The sequence below is a fragment of the Gopherus flavomarginatus genome, chromosome 1 (genome assembly GCF_025201925.1).
Source record: "Gopherus flavomarginatus isolate rGopFla2 chromosome 1, rGopFla2.mat.asm, whole genome shotgun sequence".
Classification (NCBI taxonomy): domain Eukaryota; kingdom Metazoa; phylum Chordata; order Testudines; family Testudinidae; genus Gopherus; species Gopherus flavomarginatus.
The window spans coordinates 363,177,259-363,199,345 of NC_066617.1; the positions used below are offsets into that span (position 1 = coordinate 363,177,259).

General features: G+C 52.5%; 1 protein-coding gene across 1 annotated transcript in view; it reads right to left on the minus strand.

The window, feature by feature from the left end:
• Window positions 1-9,487, minus strand: part of RNF169 (ring finger protein 169) — a 42,983-nt gene extending 33,496 nt beyond the window's left edge. Inside the window, exon 1 of the mRNA XM_050930482.1 lies at window positions 9,169-9,487. Within this exon, the coding sequence (XP_050786439.1) occupies window positions 9,169-9,472 (304 nt within the window). The 5' untranslated portion in view covers window positions 9,473-9,487. The remainder of the gene's footprint in view (window positions 1-9,168) is intronic.
• Window positions 9,488-22,087: the final 12,600 nt, after the last annotated feature.

The window sequence follows — 22,087 nt, forward strand, 5'->3', positions numbered from 1 at the left end:
TAATTTAAAGACCGCAAGTGCTGAAGAATTTACCACATGCTTGGTAATCTGTTCCAATTGTTAATCAGGGAGATGGTGGTAGAAGGGATGGTTCAGGGGGGAAACAAATGTAAGTAATAATATTAGTACCTTTATGTTTTGCTCACATCTGTGTATTAGGATTTGTCTGACTTGTGTTTTTAGATTATAAATTCTTCAGGGTAGGGACCTTGTTTTGTGTGTGGGTACAGCATCTAGCATAATGGGGCCTCGATCCTCACTGAGGCATTAGGATTCCGTCACATAATAATATTTACATTATTACCAGTGAGTTAACAAACAAGTGCCCTTAAACTGCAATGCTAGACGCAGGCCTAAATTGTTTCTAATTATTATTATTCATTTTTACTATGGCAAATTTTAGCCAGCATAATGGATAAATTAGTCTTTTTAAAAAAATCCCTAAGTATAATCTGTGCCCTCTATAATAGGCTGGTTCTGTACCAACGTTATCTCTGCATGTTCTGGCCAGCAGAGAGTGAAATAAACATTTCCCCAACTTAGTTACCCCCATGTTAGGACAGGGAGGTCACAAACATCCTGCTTCTTGAAGCTCTTTCATAAGTAACATGCCATTTTATGAATGACAGCAACACACTGAATACAATCTAGCTGCTAGATTCAGGAAGGCCTACTAGAACTGGGGGTAACCTAGAGAGGCTTTGTTTCATTTTTTGAATGCAGCGGGAATAAAATAGGCACCCACCCTATAAAAGACACACAGAGCTCTGAGCAATTCTCAAGCATTTGCGTGGACAGGGAAAGGAAGAGGTTTAATTCAGTGTGTGTGAGGTGGGGTGGAGGGGGCACTAAAACTACAGTTTGAGTTATAGATAACTATTTTCATTCTAATACATTTTTGCTGCTAAGTGCTCTATCTTCAGCTGTCCCAATCTCTGCTGATCAACAGAATAAGGTACCAAATGCTGTCTTCAGCTAGGAGTCACTGTCACTCATACAGCAACTCCCTCCTTCTGTCAGTCTCCTACCCCTTTACTATGGCTCTCTCCCCCCCTTCATGTCGTTTGAGCTGTTTCTCCCACTGGGGGCAGGTCTACACTACAGCCGGGATCAATGCGCCAAATCTATCGATTTAGCAGGCCTAGTAAAGACATGCCAAACTGTCTGCAGATTGCTCTCTAGTTGACCCTTATGCTCTACCCCCCACATGAGAAGAGGAAGGCAAGTCCCCTGCGGTAACTTGACCTAAGGTACGTTGACTCCAGCTACGTTATTCACGTAGCTGTAGTTGCGGAGTGTAGGTCGACTTACCGCAGTAGTGTAGACAGAGCCTGGGTCCTTATCTATCCTAGGAAATGCACTGTTTAGAGCAGTGGTTTTCAACCTTTTATCATTTGCAGACTCCCTAAAAAATTTCAAATGGAGCTGTGGACCCCTTTTGAAATCTTAGACACAGTCTATGGACTCCCAGGGATCCACAGACGATAGGTTGAAAGCCGCTGTTCTATGGTAATGACAACCTTTTGCAGACCCCTTAGACATAGTCTGCAGACCCCCAGGTTGACAAGCACTGGTGTAGACAGAAGCAATACTAACAAATCAAATGTTAACTATTTGGCCTTTGTACGAACAAGACCATTCATAATTGAAACACATTAACTGGACAGGGGAGTTGAGGTAAAATATTTTCAAGCTACCTATTTCTCTAGTCTACACAAGGACACTAAGGGCAGAACTGTGTTTAACACCATGCTTATTAACACACTTTCTAACAGGATGCACTTGCCCAGCATAGACAAGATCTGTGTTTTTGCCTCTCATTTGTCTCCCTTCTTACACAGCGTCATATGTTTCTTTGCCGCCATCCCCACTGCCACCATCAGTGCTTTCACAAAATCAGAAGCACAGTGAAACTGACATGAGCCTCATACACTTCACAACGCAGAGGGCTTTTTGTCTGGATTTCTTCTGCTGGCAATTAGCCTTGGGTTATGCACTCCCATTCTCTCCCTTGACTCTTAAGGAATTTATCTTCTTTGTACAATGCTAAAACTTCTATTTTATTTTAGTACACATCCAAAATTAAGTTTTGTTAAAAGGAAGTCTACAAAACTTAGTTTCAGTTTCAACAACAGAACATTACCTCACCAGCATGAACTTCCTGGATACTATTATCAGATTCAACAATGGAACCGTACAGACTATATGCAAGAAATCCATGGATCACCACACTTACCTTCACAGACACAGGCCTACAGTACATAATTATTTCAGTACAACTATGTCGCTCAGGGGTGTGAAAAATCCATACCCCACAGCAATGTAGTTATACTGACCTAAGCCCAGTGTAGACAGCGCTATGTTGGTGGGAGAAACTTTCCTGCTGACATAGCTACTGCCTCTTGCGGAGGTGGATTAATTACGCTGACAGGAGAGCTCTCTTCCATCGGCATAGAGCGTCTTCCCTAAAGCGCCGCAGCTGCCCAGCTGCATCAGTGCAAATGCGTTGATGCAGTGAAGAAATCAGCTATCTACAGCCAGGCACTCGGATACCACAGGATACTTTTCAAGAAGAAAGTCTGGCATATACATCTTAACAAACTTAAAACTGACTTTATCAAACAAGGACACTCCACCAGAGAAACAGACTGCATCATGGAATCGGGTACCCAAATACCCAGAGAGAACCTGCTTCAATATGGAGGGGGGAGAGAAATCAAAACAAAACCCTCTGACTGCACATCCCTAATTGTCACATACTACTTCACACTGGAATCCATACAAGGTATCATCAGTGAGGACCCCATCCTGAAAGAAATATTTCCTGAACCCCCTCTTCTGGCCTAAAAACATCCCAATCTCATCATCAGAAGCAAGCTGCCCACAGAACAGGACCCCCCAGTTCAAAGTGGCACTAGGCCCTGCTACAACAACTGATGCAAAACCTGAAGCTAAAATTCCACTGCTACAATGATCAATATCCTCTCAGCACACCTTTCAAAATCCATGGTCCTACTCATGCCTATCACAACATGTGGTATACCTCACTCAGCGCACTAAATGCCCCAACAACATGCCTGAAACCAGTCAATCACTATGCTCTCAAATGAACTCACACAGAAAGATGATAGGAGACAGGAACACAATATCAGCCATGGGTGAATATTTTTCACGGAACGACTGATTCATGTCTGACCTCTTGGTCCTCATCCTCAGGGGAGTATCATCTCCTTCTTCTGTGTTTTGTGCGGGACTCAAACTGGTAGACATACGGTAAGGTGGTCTCAGACTACATCTACTCCCACCTTGCCTGTAGGACCTGATCCTACTTTGTGAATCCTGCAGAGGCTTAGGCTTGAGTTCAGTACTGAGGGCTCAGTGATTTCAGGTCTGAGGTGGCTGTGTACATTCCCAGTAGCAGAAATTTAGGCACCATGAGAATTTAGTCACCTACTAGGTTAGGCAGCAGCTGAGCAGGGGTTATGAAGATTTGAATTTTGGATGTAGGCATCTAAAGTGTCAGTCAGGCACTTAAGTTTCTCTCGTGAATCCCACCCTAAAGTCCTGCCTACATTATTTTAACTGTAGCAGAGGAACACCATGGTTTTAACACTTCCTCTACATGGAGTCTCCTAAAATTTTTAAAGCTAAGCCCAGTTCCCTTTCAACACTGCTTTTTGTTAAAGGGAGAGACTTAAGAGCAGTCTACAGGTTCATCCAAGCCTTTAACTCCTGCAATGAAGACAAACCTTATGTTAATGTTTGAGCATGAGAAAGTGAAACTAGCTAGTCTGTTATCTGTTTACACTGTCCAGTCTCCAGAGACTAAACATCAGCATTAATAGTGCACTGCTAATGAAAAAGCAACAGCGGTGAAAAGTTAATTTTTCAAATGATCAAGGGTTGTTATAGGTAGAACTTTCTTCTAAAAGTTGTTTGTAGTGAGCGTTCCCTCAACTGTGTTGCTGCCTGCTTTACAGATGGACAAGGAATTTGCCAAAGGAAGTGATGAATTTAGTACTAGTAAACATTTTGCCAAGAAGAGACTCCCTTTGGCACTAAACTTTTCTCTTTTCGTAACACCATTCAGATAAACTGACCTTACTTTATCAGCTGACTAACCTGATGCCAAAGAAAATACCTCAGTAATCATTTACTTCTGGACTATATATTTTGCCAGCTACAAAATAATTCCCAATCTGCCATCTCAGTCTATAGGAAAATTTTCAATTCCTGTACCCAAAATTATAGACTCATAGACTTTAGGGTCAGAAGGGACCAATCTGATCATCTAGTCTGACCTCCTGCACAAAGCAGGCCACAGAACCCTACCCATCCACTTCTATAACAAACCCCTAACCTATGTCCGAGTTATTGAAGTCTTCAAATTGTGGTTTGAAGACCTCAAGCTGCAGAGAATCCACCAGCAAGTGACCCATGCCCCACGCTGCAGAGGAAGGCGAAAAACCTCCAGGGCTTCTGCCAATCTGCCCCGGAGGAAAATTCCTTCCCGACCCCAAATATTGTGGTAATGAGTTTTAAAGACTTTGCATTATTACTTAAACTGAAGCTAAGCATATATAGAAAAGAGGAATAATACATTATCCACAACCCCAAGATCCCAGCCTGCCCTTCATTGACTTTTCTAAAATAAATTCAGGTTGTCACTATTTGTTGACTAAAACAGCCAAAAGATATTTTAATACAGTAGTTATTTTATTTCCTTTCATTCTTCTCCCCTAAAAAAGACCTATTACAACTCACTGCAGAGAAACTTGTTAAAAGCTCAACATTGTAATAATGTTGGTTTAAGGCAACTGCCATGTACTTACAAGCTTAATTCCAAAGTATTTTGTCTTGAGATATCACTTATGAATATCTCACACAATAACCCTGCATTCACTTCAATGGTAAGAACCACTGGTTTCTGTCTACTGCCTGCTTACAATCATAAAATAATCTAAGTCGGATGCTTAAGGACCTTCCATCTAGATTTTTTTGCTCTGGTTCCCCTCAGCACACATCCCAGTCAATCAACATTTAGGGTGATGGGTAACCAAAGGACAGCATGAAGGCAAATGCAGCTCAAACACTATAAATGCTGCCCATAGTCAAGGCCAACTTTTCTATTTAAAAGAACCTCATAACTGGGTTAAAAAAAGAACTAGATAAATTCATGGAGGACAGACCCATCACAGGCTATTAGCCAAAACTGACAGAACACCACCTCTTGCCTCAGGTATCCCTAAACTCCCAATTGCCAGAAGGCGGTCCTGGCCTCAGGGAATGGATCACCCAAAACTACACTGTTCTGTTCATTCCCTCTGAAGCATCTGGCACTGGCCACTGTCAGAGACAGGATACTGGGCTAGATGGACCATTGGTATGGACCCAGTATGGCTGTTCTTGTCAACTAGTATCCAGTCAATTTCAAAGAGTTATTTTAAAGTAATTCTAGGTACTGTCCTTGACCTAGAGCCCATCTGTCAACGTTTGTGGTATTCAAATCACAGTGTGTTAGCGATTCATGCTTTTCTCTTCCATGTTGGTATGACACACACAAATAAAATGGGAAACTGATTACCTATTTAGAGGACACAGTACAACTGATTAACAATATGACATAGTTAAATGTAGAAATGAGAGAAGTGTCAATGACACCTTTCCCTCTACTCTTTCAATTCACCATTTTAAGAAGTTATTGTAACACGAGCAGGTCAGCTCAAGAAAAACTGAGGGTCTGTGTTTTTTTTTTTAATTGATCTTGTCTCTTGACTACAGTTGCAAGGCCAATCCAGATGGTCTGAGAAGCTACCAGCTTCAAGATGAGATGCAATAAGTTGTATGTTAAAGAAAGAGGGTTTGCAATCTGTTCTAGTTTACTAAAAGGTTGCATGGCCTTCAGCCTAATGGTTAATTACTGATGTGACAGGATATGTAATGCTGTATAACATATCCTCCCTCTATGTAGACCTCCATTTTTGAAAATCAGTCCCATTGGACAATGGCATAACTTATGCTAAGCAGTAACAAGGAGGCAAGTTAACATCACGAAAACGTAATCACAATACATTATGAAAACAAGGTCTTAATCCATCCCAATTAGAAAGATGGGAGCAAGAGAGCTCACACGTCGCTGAGTCGAAGTTTCAGGCTCTCAGTAGAATAAGGTAGATAGCCTTTTATGGATTATTTATTTGGAAAGTTCACTATGCAGCTATGAAGGCTAGAAATAACTTTAAAAGGGTGTGAAGAATCTGCACAATCTGAGCATCTCTCTATACTGGGCCCAAAACTCAATCACTCCAGCCCCTCTCCTGCACCTGCATTCAGCAGAATACCAGAGAGAAAGAAACCAGTGCTCCCCATGAGTGGAGTGCCAACACACTAATGAGCTGAGCCCCAGCAGACTTAGTGCATGTAATCCTCTCATCCCTCATTGTGTGATGATGGTGAGAATAGCCTCTTCACAGCCCACAGTCCTGCAACCCAGGACTGAGACCTAGCATATTCAATACATGTAAGCCCCACGCCCCACTGTGTCACTGATCCGGGGGGGGGGCCGACATACCCTCCACAGCCCAGCACCCTGCCCTGCTGAGCCCCATGCACTCACTGCATGTAACCCCTGCACCACACTGTGTCACTGATCCCGGGGGGAGGAAAGGGGGGACCCTGCACAGCCCAGCCCCAAGCCCAGCACACTCAGTACATGTAACCCTTGCACCCCAATGTGTCACTGACCCTGGGGGGGGGAGTGAGGGCCCCTCCACAGCCCAGCGCTGAGCCCTGCGCACTCAGTCCATGTAACCCTTACATCCCAATGTGTCACTGACCCTGGGGGGGGGGGTGAGGGCCCCTCCACAGCCCAGCGCTGAGCCCTGCGCACTCAGTCCATGTAACCCTTACATCCCAATGTGTCACTGACCCTGGGGGAGGGGGGTGAGGGCCCCTCCACAGCCCAGCGCTGAGCCCTGCGCACTCAGTCCATGTAACCCTTACATCCCAATGTGTCACTGACCCTGGGGGGGAGGGGCAAAGGGGGCCCCTCCACAGCCCAGCATCCTGCCCCCGGCCGAGCCCTGCGCACTCAGTGCATGTAACCCCTGCACCACATCACTGATCCCGGGGGACACACACACACACTCCACAGCCCAGCCTAGCGCCTGCCCCCAGCCGAGCCCCACGCACTCAATGCATGTAACCCTGCACCCCAAAGTGTCACTGATCCTGGGCGGAAGGAGGGGGCTGTCCACAGCCCAGCACCGAGCCCCGCGCACCCGGTGCATGTAACCCCTGCACCCCAATGTATCACTGATCCCGGGGTGGGGAGGGGGACCTCTCACAGCCCAGCATCCCGCCCCCAGCTGGGCCCCGCGCCCTCGGTGCATGTAACCCTTGCACCCCAATGTGTCACTGATCCCCAGGGGAAGTGGGACCCCTCCACAGCCCAGCACCCCGCCCCCGAGCCTCACCTCACGCACTCAGTGCATATAACCCCTGCACCCCGATGTGTCACTGATCCCAGGGGGAAGGAGGGCCCCCACAGCCCAGCATCGAGCCCCCCGCACTCGGTGCATGTAACCCTTGCACCCCAATGTGTCACTGATTCCTGGGGGAAGGGAGACCCCTCCACAGCCCAGCACCCCGCCCCCGGGCCGAGCCCCGCGCACTCGGTGCATGTAACCCCTGCACCCCAATGTGTCACTGATTCCTGGGGGAAGGGAGACCCCTCCACAGCCCAGCACCCCGCTCGTGGGCCGAGCCCCGCGCACTCGGTGCATGTAACCCCTGCACCCCAATGTGTCACTGATTCCTGGGGGAAGGGAGACCCCTCCACAGCCCAGCACCCCGCCCCCGGGCCGAGCCCCGCGCACTCGGTGCATGTAACCCCTGCACCCCAATGTGTCACTGATCCCGGGGGCTGTAAGGGGGCCCTCCACGGTGCTGAACCCCGCGCACTCAGTGCATGTAACCCCTGCACCCCAATGTGTCACTGATCCCAGGGGGAGGGGATCCCCCCACATCCCAGCACCCCGCCCCCACCCAAGCCCCACGCACTCGGTGCATGTAACTCTGGCACCCCAATGTGTCACTGATTCCGGGGGGAAAGGAGCCCCTCCCAGCCCAGCATCCCGCTCCCGGGGCCGAGCCCTGCGCACTTGGTGCATGTAACCCCTGCACCCCATGTGTCACTGATCCCAGGGGAGGGGGTCCCCCCACAGCCCAGCGCCCCACCCGAACCCCACGCACTCGGTGCATGTAACCCCTTTACCCTGATGTGTCACTGATCCCGGGGGGGTGTAAGGGGGCCCCCCCACAGGGCTGAGCCCCGCGCACTCAATGCATGTAACCCCTGCACCCCGATGTGTCACTGATCCCGGGGGGAAGGGGGGCCCCCACAGCGCTGAGCCCCGCGCACTCAGTGCATGTAACCCCTGCACCCCGATGTGTCACTGATCCCGGGGGGAAGGGGGCCCCCACAGCGCCGAGCCCCGCGCACTCAGTGCATGTAACCCCCGCACCCCGATGTGTCACTGATCCCGGGGGGGGGGTGTAAGGGCCCCCCCACAGCGCCGAGCCCCGCGCACTGGGAGCATGTAACCCCTGCACCCCGCTGTGTCACTGATCCCGGGGGGGTGTAAGGGGCCCCCCCCACAGCGCTGAGCCCCGCGCACTCAGTGCAGGTAACCCCTGCACCCCGATGTGTCACTGATCCCAGGGGGGTGTAAGGGCCCCCCCACAGCGCCGAGCCCCGCGCACTGGGAGCATGTAACCCCTGCACCCCGCTGTGTCACTGATCCCGGGGGGGTGTAAGGGGCCCCCCCACAGCGCTGAGCCCCGCGCACTCAGTGCAGGTAACCCCTGCACCCCGATGTGTCACTGATCCCGGGGGGGTGTAAGGGCCCCCCCACAGCGCCGAGCCCCGCGCACTCCGGGCAGGTAACCCCCGCACCCCGATGAGTCACTGATCCCGGGGGGGTGTAAGGGGCCCCCCCACAGCGCCGAGCCCCGCGCACTCAGTACATGTAACCCCTGCACCCCGATGTGTCACTGACCCCGGGGGGGTGTAAGGGCCCCCCCACAGGGCCGAGCCCCGCGCACTCCGGGCAGGTAACTCCCGCCCCCGACGGCGCAGCTCGGGCGAGGCTCCGGAGGCGGCCGCACCTTCGTCCGGCGCTCGCTGCTCCGCGCCTCCTCCCGCGGCGGCGGCCCCGCTCTGCTGCCGGCGGGCCCAGGTGGAGAGGCGGCTGCGGCAGAGCGGGCAGCAGAGGCCCGGACCCTGCAGGCAGCGCTGGAAGCAGGCGCGGCAGAGCGAGTGGCGGCAGGGCGGCGTCACCGCCTCCACCAGCGCCCCCCGGCACAGCGGGCACTCGGCCCCCGCCTCCTCCTCGGCCTGCGCCCGCCGCCGCCGGCCGCGCCGCCCCGGAGCCGCGGCCCGGCCGCCAGGGCCCGCCGCCGCCGCCGCCATCTTCTCACCCTTGGCAGGGACGGAGCGTTAGGCCGCGGCGCCGCCCACCTCATCCATATTCAGCAGCGCAGGGCAGGGCGGGTAATATACATATTCATGAGGCCGCGCGGCGCCGCGGGTTGTCCCCGCCCCGTCGGGAGGGTTCGCCGGGCGGCGCGTCGCCTGTCGCGTGCAGGCTCCGGGCGTTCCAGTGCGCTGCCTGGGAGCGGGGGGGCAGCCGGAGCCCCAACCCCCCCCACCCCCGCAGCCCCCCGCGCCTCCCCCGCCCGGGCCAGCCTGCCCTCCCCCAGCCCCTCCCCCTCCCCCTCACCCGGGCCATCCTGCCCTCCCCCAGCCCCTCCCCCTCCCCCTCACCCGGGCCAGCCTGCCCTCCCCCAGCCCCTCCCCCTCCCCCGGGCCAGCCTGCCCTCCCCCAGCCCCTCCCCCGCCCCCTCCCCCGGGCCAGCCTGCCCTCCCCCAGCACCTCCCCCGCCCCCTCCCCCGGGCCAGCCTGCCCTCCCCCAGCACCTCCCCCTCACCCGGGCCAGCCTGCCCTCCCCCAGCACCTCCCCCTCACCCGGGCCAGCCTGCCCTCCCCCAGCACCTCCCCCTCACCCGGGCCAGCCTGCCCTCCCCCAGCCCCTCCCCCTCCCCCTCACCCGGGCCAGCCTGCCCTCCCCCAGCCCCTCCCCCTCCCCCTCCCCCGGGCCAGCCTGCCCTCCCCCAGCACCTCCCCCTCACCCGGGCCAGCCTGCCCTCCCCCAGCCCCTCCCCCTCCCCCTCCCCCGGGCCAGCCTGCCCTCCCCCAGCCCCTCCCCCTCCCCCTCACCCGGGCCAGCCTGCCCTCCCCCAGCCCCTCCCCCTCCCCCGGGCCAGCCTGCCCTCCCCCAGCACCTCCCCCTCCCCCTCCCCCAGGCCAACCTGCCCTCCCCCAGCACCTCCCCCTCACCCGGGCCAGCCTGCCCTCCCCCAGCACCTCCCCCTCCCCCGGGCCATCCTGCCCTCCCCCAGCCCCTCCCCCTCCCCCTCACCCGGGCCAGCCTGCCCTCCCCCAGCCCCTCCCCCTCCCCCGGGCCAGCCTGCCCTCCCCCAGCCCCTCCCCCTCACCCTCCCCCGGGCCAACCTGCCCTCCCCCAGCACCTCCCCCGCCCCCTCCTCCGGGCCAGCCTGCCCTCCCCCAGCACCTCCCCCGCCCCCTCCCCCGGGCCAGCCTGCCCTCCCCCAGCCCCTCCCCCTCCCCCTCCCCCGGGCCAGCCTGCCCTCCCCCAGCACCTCCCCCTCCCCCTCACCCGGGCCAGCCTGCCCTCCCCCAGCACCTCCCCCGCCCCCTTACCCGGGCCAGCCTGCCCTCCCCCAGCACCTCCCCCGCCCCCTTACCCGGGCCAGCCTGCCCTCCCCCAGCACCTCCCCCGCCCCCTTACCCGGGCCAGCCTGCCCTCCCCCAGCACCTCCCCCGCCCCCTCACCCGGGCCAGCCTGCCCTCCCCCAGCACCTCCCCCTCACCCGGGCCAGCCTGCCCTCCCCCAGCACCTCCCCCGCCCCCTTCCCCGGGCCAGCCTGCCCTCCCCCAGCACCTCCCCCGCCCCCTTTACCTGGGCCAGCCTGCCCTCCCCCAGCACCCCTGCCACCCCCCTTACCCGGGCCAGCCTGCCCTCCCCCAGCACCCCTGCCACCCCCCTTACCCGGGCCAGCCTGCCCTCCCCCAGCACCCCTGCCACCCCTCTTACCCGGGCCAGTCTGCCCTCCCCCAGCACCTCCCCCGCCCCCTTACCCGGGCCAGCCTGCCCTCCCCCAGCACCTCCCCCGCCCCCTTACCCGGGCCAGCCTGCCCTCCCCCAGCACCTCCCCCGCCCCCTTCCCCGGGCCAGCCTGCCCTCCCCCAGCACCTCCCCCTCCCCCTTCCCCGGGCCAGCCTGCCCTCCCCCAGCACCTCCCCACCCCCTTTACCCGGGCCAGCCTGCCCTCCCCCATCACGTCCTCCCTTACCCGGGCCAGCCTGCCCTCCCCCAGCACCTCCCCCTCTCCCTTCCCCGGGCCAGCCTGCCCTCCCCCAGCACCTCCCCACCCCCTTTACCCGGGCCAGCCTGCCCTCCCCCATCACGTCCTCCCTTACCTGGGCCAGCCTGCCCTCCCTCAGCACCCCCACCACCCCACTTACCTGGGCCAGGACAACCCCAGCTCACTCTGCCCTACCCCCACTACCCCCAGCCTCCCCTACCTGGGCTGGGGATACCCCAGCTCCCTCTGCCCTCCGCCAAGCACACCACTGCCCCCTGACACCCCCCACACTTGGGCTAGGGCTACCACAGCCTTCCGTGCCCCTGACCTCTCCCATCTGGCCTAGTGATACCCCAGCCTGTCCTGCCCCCCAGCATCCTACTCCTGTCCTCTCCCACCCAGGCCAGGGTTATCCTACCTTGCCCTGTCACCCAGCACCCCCTGCTCTCCCGACCTCTCCAGTCTGGACCAGCATTACACCAGCCTGCCCGGCACCCCCTGAGACCTCTCCCTCCTGGACCAAGGTTACACCAGTCTTCCCTACCCCACTGCCCCCCTTGTGCTCTCCCAAACCCCTGCCCATGTCAGAGGCTTCTCCCCATTCCCCCTCAGGGTCTGCCCCAGCCCTGAGCACAGGAGTAGGGGAAGCAGGAGCCCAGTTCCCCATTTCTCTCAGAAGTAAGGGTTTGGGGGAGAGCTGGAGCAAGGGGGTTAGTGAAGTGTGTAGGGGACAGCCTGGGGAGAGAGCCCAGAGAGGGGCTGGGGTGAGGAAGCCATGCCTAGGAGGGTTGTTGTGATGAGCTTGGGGAGAAATGCAGGAAGCTTTCACCAATCCCACCTCACTCCCCCTCTGCGGCTCACTTCTCATCTGCTCTCAGCACCCACTCTTTCCCATCTCACCTCTCAGCCACTTTTCACCTCTGTGCTGGCTGGGCCCCAGAAGGGAAGCAGAGGGGCTGTCAAAACCCAGCACAACAGTGCTCCCTAGGAAGGGAAAACTGAGAACGATCCCTGTTGCAGGTGCAACAGGTCTGCTCAGTGCCTAACACTGCACATCACATCAGGCAACACTGTCTCTTCCACTCCTGCCCCCTCCATGCCCACAAGCTCAGGCCTTCACTTCAATACACCCCATGAGCCAGCCCAGCCCTCACTGCTGCCTCTGGGCCTTGCTCCCACCTGCCCAAGACCAATAGCAAACAATTTAATCCACCACCAGTTGATGCTTAAGACACTAAACCAAAGGCTGAGCCACCACAAGACATATTACTAGGATGAACAGATGAAAAAGAAGCTTGGCTTACAAATCCCTGCCCAGAACTGGCAGGTTAACAGACTGTCACTCTACAAGGCTAAGGCTTGCTCTCAAATACAGGCTCAGAGACCATAAACAAGAAGTAGAGATGGAGTGAGAAACCACCAAATAAATCCAGAGAGGGGACCTGGGCAGCCATGGGGTGAGAGGAGCAATTGAAAGACACTTTCTACTCATGTATCCAGAATAGGAGGGAGCATGAACAAAATTACCTCACAGTAGCTGACATGTAAAGGGACTTTCCATCAGTAAGTGATGAGAAAAACAAAACATGGGTGAATAAAACTAGGGATGCAGAGAGACAACATTACCGCACCAGTTCTGGAATGGACAGCAACGAAATCACAGACTGAGAGTAACAATCCTCCTCCCTTTGCAGATACCACAGTGAACAGACAGTAAAAAGCTCTATTGTTCTCAGCTAACCAGCTGCTTTAAATTCCTATGGCTCTTTAGGGTCCTTAAGAGCCTATTCGTGCTCTCATCTGCCATAGAACTCAAACTGCTCCTCTCTATGCCATACAGCTCAGGCCTCTCTTACAGCACCGCTCTCCCACTTCCCAGCATTAACCCACCACTAAACTTGAGCTACCCCAAAACCCATTCTTCACCCCATCACTCTAACCCCCCTCGAAAAAAGCTCATGTTTCCTTCTCTTTAAAAAGATGGCAGATACTTTGTGATTAACAAGACTCTTCTCTATTTGCCAAGGCTATTGTGGTTATTTATAATGGCTCTTTCTAGGATCCCAGCCAGATGCTTCTTTTGAAGTCTTTAAACAGCAACAAATACAATTCTGATCAAACAGAAACAGGCTAAGTCAGAGGTTTTCAAACTGTGGTCCCTGCGCTCTATTCAGTTGGTCCACGGATAGTTCCCTCTAAGGGGCATGCCTTGGCGGATGCACATGAGAGAATAAAGGGCCACCCACCTGATTAGTGGAGCTGCACAGGCGTGGCTCCACTAATTAGTTGCCTGGACCCTGGAGAAGATGCACATGTAAGGTGAGGTGGTTGCTTTGGGGGGAATGGGGGTAGGTGAAAAGAGTGGGTGAGGGGAATTTGGGATGTGCAGCGGCCAGAGAAGGAGGTGACTTTCCTCAGCTTCAGGCTGTGGCTGCTGGGGAGAGAAGGCTCTCCTTCCTAGCCTCAGTGCTGTGGTGGGTGAAAGACCCCACTCCTTCCCAGCCCTAGCTCAGGGGCTGTCAGGGAGCAGGAGAGACCCCTCTCCTTCCCAGCCCCAGCTTTGGGGCTGCTACAGTGGGGGAGAGACCCCCCTCCTCCTCAGCCCCAACTCAGGGGCTGCTGCAGAGGGGGAGAGAGGGCACATCCATTGCATTAGAAAGGTAAGACTACTGGTATTAAAATATGAGTTGTGTGCTTTTATTTGTAGAACAAAAATGTTAATTATTGAGGTTTTTTTATATAGCGCTTTTATCCAAAGTGCTTTGCAATAGTTAACTAACAGTACAAACAACATTTGGAAAGATCATTAAGGGTTTGCCGAGACCCTCAGCAATGTTCAAGTGGGCCATGGAAAAAAAAGTTTGAGAACCACTGGGCTAAGCCATAGAGAACCCACTCTCCCAGCCATCTATGATCTCACTGCAAGCTCTCTGGCTTGTGCCTGTAAACTCAGGGGAGCTCCATAGGTAAGATTAGCAGGTTACAAACTTCCTGCTGGATTAACTGGGCAGGCAACAGGGGCCAAATGGCAATCAAACCCTGTGATTTAACCCTTGCTGGAGCTGGATACACCCCTGCAGTAGATAGAGGGGTAGTGAGTTTTCTTTCCAGGGATCACTATATGCTTCCAACACTGCCAAAGAGTTAGGAAGACTGCCCCAAACCTCAATCTCACAGCATCACAATAAACCACTGCAGAGCTTGGGCTTCTCAGAGCTCCACCCTCGTGTCCCATGAAGTTCAAACATCTCCAAAAGAAAATCTTTTGCCACTGACTTCACCCAGGGATTCCCAACCTATTCCCATCCACAGCCCCAAAACATTCTCCTCAGCGAGGGTGCAAGATGGTAGAGAATGAGGCTCTAAGACTAACTAATTTAGAGTCTAAGATCAGGGGGTGGGGGTAGGGATCTTGTCATTTTAAAAATCTGCAAAGCAGCAGGCATAGTTACACTGCTGTATAAATCCCCAATCTTGCAAGTGACTGTGGGTGTGCAAAGCTATGCGCCTCTTGAGATCAGCATTGAGTATTAGATGTTTAGTTGTATTGTATTAATAATAATACAATAGAAATAATTAACAATGTTCTTCAGATGTTTAACATTAGTAATCCTTGTGTGAATAAGGCAAGCAAGATTTGGGCTCTACAGCAGAGTAAAAAGAAAACGGCAGATGGGCCTTCGTTGCTTAAACAAACAACAATTAATAAGAGTGGGGGTAGCTTTTAAATATTTTAATCATGGAAGGTGTGAAATTAAGGGGGGGCTTATGGGGCTGAGGAATGCAAAATGCTTCTCAAAATATTTTTCAGTGGGGGTTGCAAAATAATGGCTGGTGAGCAGTGAGTGTTTGTGCAAAGACTCCTTCTGCTAGCAGAACTGCCTGTGCTGCACCTGCCAGCCTGCTGGGTAGGGAGAAGAGCACAACCAATAGCTTTGAAAGTAAACAACTCAGGCTCAGGCAGCTGGGAGTGGGCGTGTGCAGTAGGCACTGGCTGCTGTGAGAATCAGAGCACGTGTGCATGCCCTGCTGCCGCCACACAAGCCCCTGCAATTCAGTGTTGCCCCTGCTTTCAGCTGCAGGAGAGCAGATCTTTGTGGACGTTGCAGTAGAAACATTTCCTCACTGCGCAGGATTTGAAGAGGTATTTAAAATCAGCTCCAGGGTAAGGGTGGGTGGTTTTGAATGAGAGAAGGTTAAAGGAGACAGTCTGTGAAATCCAGATTCACGTGCCTTTCTCAGAAATCCAGGACATATAGGCCTTGTCTAATCTCTCGGGACTAGTAGCTTGGAGAAAAGAAGCTAGACAATTGGTTACCTGGACTAGCACTGTGTAGCTTCAGATCCATGTGGCATAAAACACAAGCAAGGTACAAGGGGACCCTGCCCAGCCATCCAACTGGCTAATGATTTATGGCAGTGGTTCTCAAACTTTTGTATTGGTGACCCCTTTCACATAGCAAACTTCTCAGTGCGACCCCCTCCCCTTATAAATTAAAAACACTTTTTGATATATTTAACACCATTATAAATGCTGGTTGCAAAGTGGGATTTGGCATAGAAGCTGAAAGATCCCAACCCCCCATGGAAGAACCTCGCAATCTCCGGAGTGGTCCTGACCCCCAGTTTGAGACTCCCTGATTATGGGGACCCTGAGGTATTGGATGGGGAAGAATCAGCCTGTGAATTGTCTCCCCATCTGGCCTATTACTGGCAAGGCTGGGAGGATCAGAATGCTTCCTTCTCTCTGGTCCCATTGGTGAGTCATACAAGGTCAGCTTGTGAGTAACAATCTGCATTGGATACAGGGTACCCAAAAGAGAAGGCCTGGCCTAATATCCCTGAAACTGGGACTGCAGGGGGAGGCAAGCAGCTTGCAACCTGATGTCTCTTGCCTTCCACACTCTGCAAAAGGAACTTGTGGTTGTGTAACCCTTCTGCCCCTCTGAGTTGGCAGCAACAAGGGCCGGGTTCAGTATCCAGGGGTTCCGTTTCAGTAACACAATGCATAACCGGCTCGAGCCCCCACCCAGTGACCTGGGACACTCACATACCACACCCCCCTGGGCGCCTCTAGGAGGCAATACTTCCCATCTCGCAAGCACGGAGTCTGAGTGTAGCAAAATCTTTTTAATAAAGGAAGGAATCAATGCGGCATCCCATTGGAGAAACACCACAAACAGGGTTATAACACAAACCATAAACAAAAACCCACCTCCAAGTACGTTTGGCACTGTCCTTTTTCCCCTTAGGGTTTTAAGTCCAATCACTCCAAAGTCCAACAACCCAAAAGCCTCTGGTCAATGCCACCCTAGAGTTCGAGAGTTTATCTGTAGAGGTCCCTCCCCCCAGCCTGGGTAGAAAGGGGCACCTTACGTGGTCCGGGGCCAACTGCCCTGCCTCTCCGTGGGTTCTGCTTCCGCCTTCTCCACGAACTGCTCCGCTTTACCAGCCGCTCCACGCTGCTCCTCCAGCCGTCCTCAGAAACTGCTCCGCTCCACCAGCTGCTCTGCTCCATGAGCTGCTCCAGTTCTCTCTGCAAACTGCTCGGCTCCGCTCGCTCTGTGGGCTGCTCCACCCGTCCCACAGGTACTCCGTTCTGCCAGCCGCTCCGCTGCCACCAGCTGTCCCGTGATCCGCTCCAGCCGTCCCCACAACTGCTCCACTCCACCAGCTGCTCTGTTCCAGTTTCTCCTCTCTTGGTTTTCACACCTCAACTGCTAGAACAGGGCCTCATCCTTCCTGATTGAACTGACCTCGTTATCTCTACCTTGCTTGCTAGCATATATATACTGCCCCTGGAAATTTCCACCACATGCATCTGAAGAAGTGGGTATTCACCCACAAAAGCTCATGCTCCAAAACGTCTGTTAGTCTATAAGGTGCCACAGGATTCTTTGCTGCTCTGTTCCACAGTATATCTTCAGGCTCCCCCGCTAATTAGCACAGTACTCAGTGCTCTCAGCTCTGTAATTTCAGCTCTTTAGTAATTTCAGCTCTTTAGTGATCGCAGCTCTTAGTAGGGGAGCCCCAGTGCTAGTGCACCATTAGCCCAAAGTGAGTTCAGCTCAGTAACCTGTATTTAAATTCTTAAGGGAATAAAAAAATCAACGCTGACATTCCACAGTGGAGAGAGGAGGGGGTGGAACTGGTGCTTCTGGCTCCACAAGGCAACTGCACCACCAGGCACAGATACCTGTCCCCAGCCTCTCTCAATTCTCTGGGTTTTGGAACCCATGTCCCTTGTCTAGCAAGTACCACCCAACTGAGGGTGAGTCATTTGTCACCAAGCAGTCCCACAGCTCGGCAGTCTGGGATAGGGTAGGCGTGCCTATGCAAATACACTCTCTGACATTCTTTCCACCAGATGTCAGGGTAGAGCTTATCCTGACTCTGCTTACATCTGGATCACTTGGGGGTGGGCTGTATATGACAACTCAGAGCCTGATTTCCTCCCCTCCCCCAAGGACTAGCTGGGGAGGCAAATCTCTCCTGGCACCTTGGAACTCTAGTTTGCATTTTTAAGGCTCAGTGCATGAAAGCAATGTGGCTGGCTTTGCCATGCAGTCAGAATAGCAAGTTGCCTGGGATGAGATGATGTTAGGGCCAGATTTGGAAAGGTATTTAGGAACCCAAACATGCAGGTAGGTGCCTAATGAGATTTTCAAAAGCACCTAAGTGCCCGACTTCCACTAACTGCATGCGTAGGCCCTTTAAAACTCTGGCTCTTAGTGGCTAGTGAGGGGCATTCATTTGCCAGTCTGCCTAACTGCAAAAATACCCCTGAGGTGCCCTGGCAGGGTAGCTTTAGTTGTAGAAAGAGAACATTTCCCAACTCAATCCCTGGGTTGGCCCTGGATATTTTGATGCTCTAAGCACAGTAGGGTGCCCTTAAAGGGGCAGATCCTTCTAAATCAGCAGTTCTCAACTGGGGTGGGGGATCTGAGGTCTCTAGGGGGGCGCACGCAGGTTTCAGGGGGGCCGCCAAGCAGGGTCGGCATTAGACTCACTGGGGCCCAGGGGAAGAAAGCTGTCCTGTCCATGTGGCTTACTTGTAATGCTGATTCTGTTTAAGCCTAGCTAGAGAGGAAGGATGGCTAAAGCATACAACCTAGATGTTAGGAATTATGGGTTCTGTCCCTGGCTCTGCCATGGTCTTCCTCTGTGACCTTCTGCAAGTCATGTTGACTCATTTTCAAATGCAGCCACCCATAAGTGCCCAGTTTTGAAAATTGGGGCGTTAACCTCTCTTGTCAGTGTTTCTTCTTCTGTAAAATGGTGATAATAATGCTCCCCTCACTTGAGGGGAAGGGAGGGATAGCTCAGTGGTTTGAGCATTGGCTTGCTAAACCCCAAGTTGTGAGTTCAATCCTTGAGGAGGCCACTTAGGGATCTGGGGCAAAATCAGTACCTGGTCCTGCTAGTTAAGTTAGCAGGGAACTGGACTCAATGAGCTTTCAAGGTCTCTACTAGCTCTATGAGATAGGAATATCTCCACATATTAATTTAATTATGAATAAATTTACAATGCTTGCAAAGTGCTTTGAGATCCTCAGGTGGAAGATTTTGTAGAAGTGCAATTATTATTAATCAAGTTTATGACCTTGTATGCAATGGTCACACTGCAGGATGTTATCCCATCTCTTGGGCCCCGGAGTCATTCAGCCAGGAGGTCCACTCCATTTTGTAGTGATATGCACTTTAATCGAACTACCAAAAATACAAGTAAACCTTCTATCTACTCTTTAGGGGATCACTTGAAATAGGCTTTGCCTTGGAAATAGTCTGCTGTGAAAATAAAAATTTCCCCTTTGAGCTATGCTGTTCTCAAGCTATAACAAACATGTTAAAATCAACATTCTTTGTGCTGCTATCTAAGGGCCTGTTCGTGAGCAACTACAATCCACATTCCCAGCTCTGCCAATGATTAGCAGTGGGACCTTGGCTGAATCAATTAACCTTTCTGTCCTTCATTTTCAATGGAAATAATGATCCTTTCAGGGCTGTACACAGAGTGGGGGCAAGCAGGGGCATGCCCCCCCCAATAATAGTCCGGGACACAGAACTTCTCCAGTCCTGGGGCCATGGAAGCAGGGAAAAGTGTGCTCCTCCTGGGGTGGGGGAGGGGGGAAGAGAGGGTAGAGTGAGCTCCTGGTCGTGAGGGGAGGGAAGAGCAAGGTCCTGCTGGGCAGCGGGGGCAATGAGCTCCTCCCAGGGCCGGGGAGGGAGGGGGGAGAGCAAGCTCTCAGGTGGGGGGGGCACAGAATGTGCCCTTCCAAAAGGGGTCACATTTAAATTCCTGCGCACTCCCCTGGTGCCTTGTAAAGCACCTTGAGATCTACAGTGTAAAGCATTATGAAAGTGTTATCATATTCTTCCTTTCATTAATCCCATCAAATGGGGTCCACTCTGATGAGTCCTTTCCCCATGGAAGTGCTGAGTATGATTCACTGATATAATAAGCTCTTTGGGGTGGGGAACCGTCTGTTTGGTCAGCACCTAGTACAATGGGATCCTGGTCCAATACTGGTATGTTTAGGTGCCACAGTAATACAAGTAATAAATAATAATTCTTGACGTCAGTGCGATTTGTGTGCACTCCATTCCTCGCTGGATTAGGCCCTAACTGGGGGCCTGTAGCTCAATGTGATGATGGAAGATAAGAAAAATGTTACTGATTATAAATGCCTGTATGGTGTGGCTCTTATGAAAATTTGGTGGGTCTGAGCTATGAGGACAGCACTTCTGAGGCTTGAGGCAGCACTTCTGGACAGAGCAACATGTCACATTCATCAGGAAGTGTGAAATCCAGCCGTGACTTTCCTTCTAATTGAGGACACAGCGGCCTCAGGCTGTGTGTTAACTGCTAATGTTAATGCTATGCCTTTAAACTGTGATGTGCACTGAAGAATCTGAAACACTAGGTGCGAATAGTATCATTAGCTATATTTTACAGGAAAGGAAACTGAGTCACAGGGAGGTTATGAAGCTCGCAGGTTGATTCAAGTGGAGACCCATTTATAGAACAGAGGGAGTCCTAATACCCAGTCCTGCACTCTGAACAACTTCTACAAGCTCACTTGCTCCCCTGATGCCAATTCAGCTTGAACAAGTGTTTAGTGGTTCATCCCATGGCCAGCAGGGGCCAGAACTGCTCCATGAAATGAGAGCTGTTGACCTCCCTCCTGCTTCCTGTACCCGAGACAAGGAGTCTGTTCCTGGGCAGTGAGGGACAAGAACAGGGGTCTGGAGTGTAGAGGGCACTCTAATTCCCGGCACTAATTTGGTTATAGGCTATTGATACTGTGTGCCTCTAAGGAGATCTTTTGTTGTCTTATGCACTAAATCAAGAGGGCCTATTTATCCCTCTGTCTGGCCTAGTATTCAGTTCCTGCAGAAAGAGCTGCCCCATTGAGAAGTTCCACAGAATAACTACAACCAGCTGTTGCATTTTACTAGTGATCAGTAGTAACAGCCAGGTGCTCTGATGACCTTTTCAAAGCTGAATTTAGGCTAAATCATAAGATCGGAGCAAGACTGTCCCCACCGCAATGTTTGTACAGCACCGAGCACATGAGATGCTCAGTAAAATAATGAGCGTTTACTGACTAATGAATTGCTTGTCTGCCCTTGAATGCAGTCTAATATTTAGGCAGTTAGGTACAATTCTACCCACTCCCCTTCCCTTTTAGGAAGGTTTTGCGTAATGTCTAAATATAAATGATGGGTGGAGTGGCAATTTTGGATATTTCGGAGCCTTCTCAGCGGTCAGTCCAAAAAAATATCCGGTAATTTGTTTCAAGTATCTAAGCAGTAGGCAAAGAGCTGCAGTTTGGTGGCTTGAGTGCAGGCTTAGCGGCCAGGACATCCTGAATTCTAACCACAGCTCTGGCTAATTCTCTTTGCCATTTTGGGCATGTATCTGAAACCCTCTGCCTCGGTTTCTTTCTCTGCCAAATAATGAAGATAAGATTTCCTTACTTCACAGAAGTGTTATTTACAGGGCTCTATCAATGGGGGGGAATGTGGGTGAAAACTGTGAGCTCAGGTGGGAGGGGCAGGGGGACAGAAGGTTTCAGGACAGTTATGGGTGTAGCCAATGGGGGGCAGAAGAAATCATCCCGATGTGTAGAAAGAATAGTAAATATGGCAAGTGACCAGCTTGGCTTAACAGTGAAATCCTTGAAGATCTTAAACACAAAAAAGAAGCTTACAAGAAGTGGAAGATTGGACAAATGACCAGGGAGGAGTATAAACATATTGCTCAGGCATGCAGGAGTGAAATCAGGAAGGCCAAATCACACTTGGAGTTGCAGCTAGCAAGAGATGTTAAGAGTAACGAGAAGGGTTTCTTCAGGTATGTTAGCAACAAGAAGAAAGTCAAGGGAAGTGTGGGCCCCTTACTGAATGAGGGAGGCAATCTAGTGACAGAGGATGTGGAAAAAGCTAATGTACTCAGTGCTTTTTTTACCTCTGTCTTGACAAACAAGGTCAGCTCCCAGTCTACTGCACTGGGCAGCACAGTATGGGGAGGAGGTGACCAGCCCTCTGTGGAGAAGGAAGTGGTTCAGGACTGTTTAGAAAAGCTGGACGAGCACAAGTCCATGGGGCCAGATTCGCTGCATCCAAGGGTGTTAA